Below are 6264 nucleotides of genomic sequence, written 5' to 3'. Positions count from 1 at the left end.
TTATGGAAAGCATTTGCGAAATGCTCATGGCCTGAAATTTAGTATCACGATGTTCACTTTCCATGATGTTATGTTTTCTACTTGGCTTCATGTCTTAAGCTGCAATTTATGTTGGATGCCAGCACGATAGCGAGCGAAAAAGGCAGTGAAACCACTCTTCTCCAGCTGCAAGGATTTCTCATTATATATGAAGATAAATAAACAAAGTTCAGATATCTTTATTAGTCTCAAGGAAAAGAAAAAGAAGTCGTGAAAGCTTGGGAGCAAAAGAAAACAGGAAATGAAACGGGGAGGAAGGGTTTGAGCTAGGGATGCCTGATCCTCGGGCGACTACCAAACATCCTCTCTCAATTCTCTGAATGAACTCAATACTTTGTTTTAAGGATTAGATTTTCAAGCAAAAGAAGTTGCGATATTCGAGATTCCTCAGTCATGTGTTTCAATTTTTCACGTTTAATTGATTAGAGCATGATTCTTGCCACGGTTTTCCCCAAAATATGTGTCCTTTTGGATATAAAGGAATTTTTTTTTACTGTGTCATCATGTTGCTAGAAGGGCTTACTAATATTTCATGCAGAAGCATATTGTCTTCAGGTTTAATGTCTACTTTTTCGAAGGTGTCAGATGTTTCCTTGAGACACTTCGTGGCTCATACCTGACCTCTAAGCCGCTTCACTAGGCGTCGGAGACTTTCAACAGCAGCATTTTCCTAGAACTTTCTCCACTGAATTAGAGGTAAAGTTGCCTCTTGGAAGAGATAAGTGACGACTCCGCTGGGCAAAGTGCGCTAGAAGAAGCTCTAAATAAATACACTCATATATATGGAAGACTCAGATTTCAGTAACTGTTTAGGCACCTGTACGTAGACATAAATCATATGAGGCTAGTAATTAAAATTGAAAGAACATAGAAAATGGAACTAATAGAGAATGGCAAACATTATTGCTCAAGAGGTACAGGACTAAATACTGGGCAAGGGTCATGACATTAGATTTATGAATCATTACCTGATGTTTAAAAACTGAAGTCTTCGTAGAGAGGCCAGGGCTGGCAACGGTTAATATTGTTCATACAAAAGATGTCATGCATCTGATGTAAAATATACAAAAAGTAAATATATTGGTAAGAAAGAAGTAGTCACAGCTCTAGTTCGAGAAAGGAGATTGAAAAGCGTATAGCATTTAAGTAGCTCTAGAAAATAATGGAGTGATAAGCCAATTGTGCTATTAAAGTGAATAACAGATAAAAGAAGAAAGTATTCACGACCTCTCCAAATTTGTTGAAGTTGCAGAAGCTAGATGAGTAATTGATTTTAGTTTTTGTAGGATTGAGAATGGAGGAAGTAGAATGGAAAATGAGAACAGTCTAAGAACTTGAAGTAACTTTGTATGAGTTGCTTAAGGCTTGGTTACAAAGATTACATTTAAGGCCTATTTATAGGCTCGCAATGAATTATCTAGAATGCTTAAATTTTTCATGATACATCAAGTTTCTAGAGAATTCTATATAATTCTATTTTCTACATCCATGCTTAATATATCTAGTTCCTAAATTATTCTTGACATTTCTAGTTTACATTCTTTTTACAAATATCCTAGAGTTTTCTAGAATTACAAATTATCTTCTAACACTCCTCCTTAATTTGTAATTCCCAACTCATTTCTTAATAGTATAAACTTTTTGGAGGGTAATGCTTTTGTGAAGATGTCTACTAGCTGCTCATTTGTTGAGATGAACTCTAACTCGATCTTCTTATCTTCAACGAGCTTTCTGATGAAATGATGATGAATCTCAATATGTTTGGTTTTGACATGGAAAGCTAGATTCTTTGTCATGGCTATTGCAGACTTGCTGTCACAGTAGAGAGTAGTCGGTGACTCTTGGTCTTATTGTAAATCAGATAAAATACTTCGAAGCCATACTGCTTCGCATGAGGCATTTGTAGCTGAGATATACTCTGCTTCTGCAGATGAAAGAGCTATGATCTATTGTTTCTTTGAGGTCCATAATATTACCTTAAATCCCAGAGTGAAGACATATCCTGAAGTGCTTTTACAATCATCAATACATCCAGCCCAGTCACTGTCAGTGTAGCCAGATAAGGCATTGTCTTCTTTTGTTGTGTATTTTATTCTCATACTGTTTGTACCTTAAAGATATTGAAGAATCCGCTTCGCTGCTCCATAGTGTAGCCTACTTGGATTACTTATGAATATGGACAAAATGCTTACAACATACAATATGTCCGGCCTTGTATTTGTGAGGTAGATTAGCAATCCGACTAGGCTTCTGTAACTTGAGGCATCCACCTTTGGCGCTCCATCGTTCATTGATAGCTTTTCATTTATCAATGCTGGTGTAGCCACTGCATTGTAATTCTTCATGTTGAACCTCTTCAAAAAATCTTCGCAGTACTTCTCTTGATTGATGAATATTTCTCCTTCAGTTTGTTTTACTTATATTCCCAGAAAGTAACTTTGTATGAGTTGCTTAAGGCTTGGTTACAAAGATTACATTTAAGGCCTATTTATAGGCTCGCAATGAATTATCTAGAATGCTTAAATTTTTCATGATACATCAAGTTTCTAGAGAATTCTATATAATTCTATTTTCTACATCCATGCTTAATATATCTAGTTCCTAAATTATTCTTGACATTTCTAGTTTACATTCTTTTTACAAATATCCTAGAGTTTTCTAGAATTACAAATTATCTTCTAACACTCCTCCTTAATTTGTAATTCCCAACTCATTTCTTAATAGTATAAACTTTTTGGAGGGTAATGCTTTTGTGAAGATGTCTACTAGCTGCTCATTTGTTGAGATGAACTCTAACTCGATCTTCTTATCTTCAACGAGCTTTCTGATGAAATGATGATGAATCTCAATATGTTTGGTTTTGACATGGAAAGCTAGATTCTTTGTCATGGCTATTGCAGACTTGCTGTCACAGTAGAGAGTAGTCGGTGACTCTTGGTCTTATTGTAAATCAGATAAAATACTTCGAAGCCATACTGCTTCGCATGAGGCATTTGTAGCTGAGATATACTCTGCTTCTGCAGATGAAAGAGCTATGATCTATTGTTTCTTTGAGGTCCATAATATTACCTTAAATCCCAGAGTGAAGACATATCCTGAAGTGCTTTTACAATCATCAATACATCCAGCCCAGTCACTGTCAGTGTAGCCAGATAAGGCATTGTCTTCTTTTGTTGTGTATTTTATTCTCATACTGTTTGTACCTTAAAGATATTGAAGAATCCGCTTCGCTGCTCCATAGTGTAGCCTACTTGGATTACTTATGAATATGGACAAAATGCTTACAACATACAATATGTCCGGCCTTGTATTTGTGAGGTAGATTAGCAATCCGACTAGGCTTCTGTAACTTGAGGCATCCACCTTTGGCGCTCCATCGTTCATTGATAGCTTTTCATTTATCAATGCTGGTGTAGCCACTGCATTGTAATTCTTCATGTTGAACCTCTTCAAAAAATCTTCGCAGTACTTCTCTTGATTGATGAATATTTCTCCTTCAGTTTGTTTTACTTATATTCCCAGAAAATATCTCATCAATCCTAAATCTGTCATCAAAATTTCCTTTCATCTTCTTTTTAAATTCTTCAATCATCAGGGTGTTAGTGCCACAATAAATTAAATCATCAACATATAGGCAAACAATAAGGAAGTTCGCACCTTTTTCTTCACATATAGAGACAGTTCACCTAGGCTCCTTTGAAATCCAAGCTTGAGGAAGTAGTTGTCAATTTTGCTATTCCAAGCCCGCGATGCTTGCTTCAGCCTTTATAGTGCTTTGTGCAGCTAATAAACTTTATTTTCTTCTCTTTTGAGTATGTAGCCCTATGGTTACTCGACATAAACTTCCTCTTCAAGTTCTCCATTTAGGAATACTGACTTGATATTTAGCTGAAACACTTTGAGCTTGAGTTGAGTTTCTATAGCCAATACCGTTCTTATGGTCTCCATACGAGCTATTGAGACAAATGTCTCATTGAAGCCAACTGCTGGTTGTTGAGAGTAATCCTTTGCAACTAATCGAGCATTGCGTTTCTGAACAGATCCATCTTCATTGTACTTGGTTTTGTATATCCACTTAAGGCCGATGAGCTCCTTTCCTTCTGGAAGAATGACCAACTCCAATGTCTTATTCTACTCGATCATGTATACTTCTTCATCCATTACTTTTCTCCATCCTTCATCTTGAAAAGCTTCTTTAAATTTCTATGATTCACAGGAGAAGAATGCTACATCACAAGAGTCATAAATATCTTGAAGTGAACGCACCTTTCTCGGCAGTGAATCTGTGCCTGAAGTTGATGCATCTGGGGATCTTAGACTAGGAGAATCTTGATATGACATGGCTTCCCTCGTTTCTTCTTCAATGATGCTTGGTGTTGAGGAGTGATGTGGTTCACCCTTCCATGTTCCTGCTTCATGGAAGATAACATCTCTGGAGACCACCAATTTGTTAGTATCAGAATTGTGTAGTCTGTAGGCTTTGGATTCTTCACTATAGCCAATAAAGATGAGTTTTTCTTCGTTTTCATTAATTTTTATCTTTTTTAACTGTGTTGGTTTATGTGCATAGGCGATACAACCAAATACCTTAAAGAAACTCATTTTCGCCTTTCGCCTATACCAAGCTTCATATGGCATCTTGTTTGACATAGTTTTTGTTTGTAAATCTATTCAAGATGTAGATTGCTGTATATATCACCTCAGCCCATAGTTTATTTGGGAGATTTTTACCTTTTAACATGCTCCTCGTCATCTCCACAATTGATCTATATGTTCTTTTTGCTACTCCATTTTTTTGTAGAGTGTACCTTGTTGTTAGCTCTTTTTTAATTCCATAATTTTTATAGAAAATTTAAAATTCATTGGAGGTGAACTCTCCTTCACGATCAGTTCTTAAAACTTTCAATTTGTGACTACTTTGCTTTTTTACAAGAGCCTTAAACTCAATAAATTAACTTTGAGAATACTTCTGATTTTGCTTTTAAGAAATATACCCACATCATTTTGCCATAATCATCAACAAATAACAAGAAATATATTCTTCCATTTAATGATGGGGTTTGTGTCGGGGCACAAACATCAGAATGCATCAATTCTAACAGGGCTTTTGCTCTCAAAGATGTTTTAGTAAATAGTAAGCGATGCATTTTTTTCATAAATGCATCATTCACAAACTTTTTCTTCTATTCATTATTTTTAGCAAATTTAGACTCTTGAAATTTAAGTGACCGTATCTTTGATGTCATAATAGGGAATCATTATTTTCTTCTAATTTGAATACAAGATTCTCTATAGATATTTTTAGGGGAAATACTATGTTAGGAGCCATTTTTATTCTGGCAACTATTTGCTTATTCTTATCATCTATTATCACACATTCATTCTTAAATAAATTGATTGCATATTCTTTTTGGATTAATTGTCCCACACTAAGTAAATTTTGATTTAGCCCTGGAACATAAAGAATATCTGAGATGTATTTAGTCTTACTTTCATTCGTCTGGACTGCTGTCACTCCCTTTCCTTCAATGTTTTTTAATTTTTCGTCTCCAAGCTTTATTTGAGAACTTGCTCCATCCTTCAGCTCTACGAAGCTGCTTTTATTTCATGTCAATGATTGTCGCATCCACTATCCAAATATCAAGTATATTTTCCTTCTAATTGTGTATTAAAACATAAATAAAATAGGTGATCGGTTTCTACTTCTGTATAGTGAACTTCATTATTTTTCTGATACCAGCAATCTTTTTTGGAGTGATTAGCATTTCTATAATTTGTGCATTTAAATTTATAGTTATATGTGTTATGTCCAGACTTACTATAATTTTATAATAGGAGATAGACTTATATTTTGAGAAATCTTTATCTCTCTCATTCATCCTTCCTTGTCTCCTGAACTTTCTTTCATGGTAGTTGCCTCTTCCATCTTGTACTTTCTGAGAAAATATTCTCTTTGTATTTTCTTTAGTTCCATCTCCTCATTTCCTTGAAAATGTTAGTTTTGACTGGAACGCTTGCTCTACCTCTTGGCTTAAAATCTGCTTCTTCTAAGCTCATGTGACTCCAAAGAAGCCATTAATTCATAAAAACTTAGTTTTGATAAATCTTTAGATTATTCTATGGCAGCAACAATATGATCCTATGTAGGGGAAAGACTTCTTAATATCTTCTCAACAATCTTTTTATCCTCTATTTTATCCCTATAGCTTCTAATTTGATTAATAA

At 34.9% G+C, this 6264-nt stretch overlaps 1 protein-coding gene across 1 annotated transcript; it reads right to left on the bottom strand.

Annotated features, from left to right (window-relative positions):
• On the bottom strand, positions 3868 to 4641 carry LOC109834655 (uncharacterized mitochondrial protein AtMg00820-like). The gene is made up of 2 exons (XM_020402684.1): positions 4306 to 4641; positions 3868 to 4170 (listed from the first exon to the last, which is right to left on the bottom strand). Exons 1-2 carry the CDS (start codon positions 4639 to 4641, stop codon positions 3868 to 3870), a joined length of 639 nt encoding a protein of 212 aa, XP_020258273.1.

This window comes from Asparagus officinalis, chromosome 3 (assembly GCF_001876935.1).
Source record: "Asparagus officinalis chromosome 3, Aspof.V1, whole genome shotgun sequence".
Taxonomy (NCBI): Eukaryota; Viridiplantae; Streptophyta; class Magnoliopsida; order Asparagales; family Asparagaceae; genus Asparagus; species Asparagus officinalis.
Note: the sequence above shows the minus strand (reverse complement) of the source record. Positions and strands in the feature narration are given on the sequence as shown.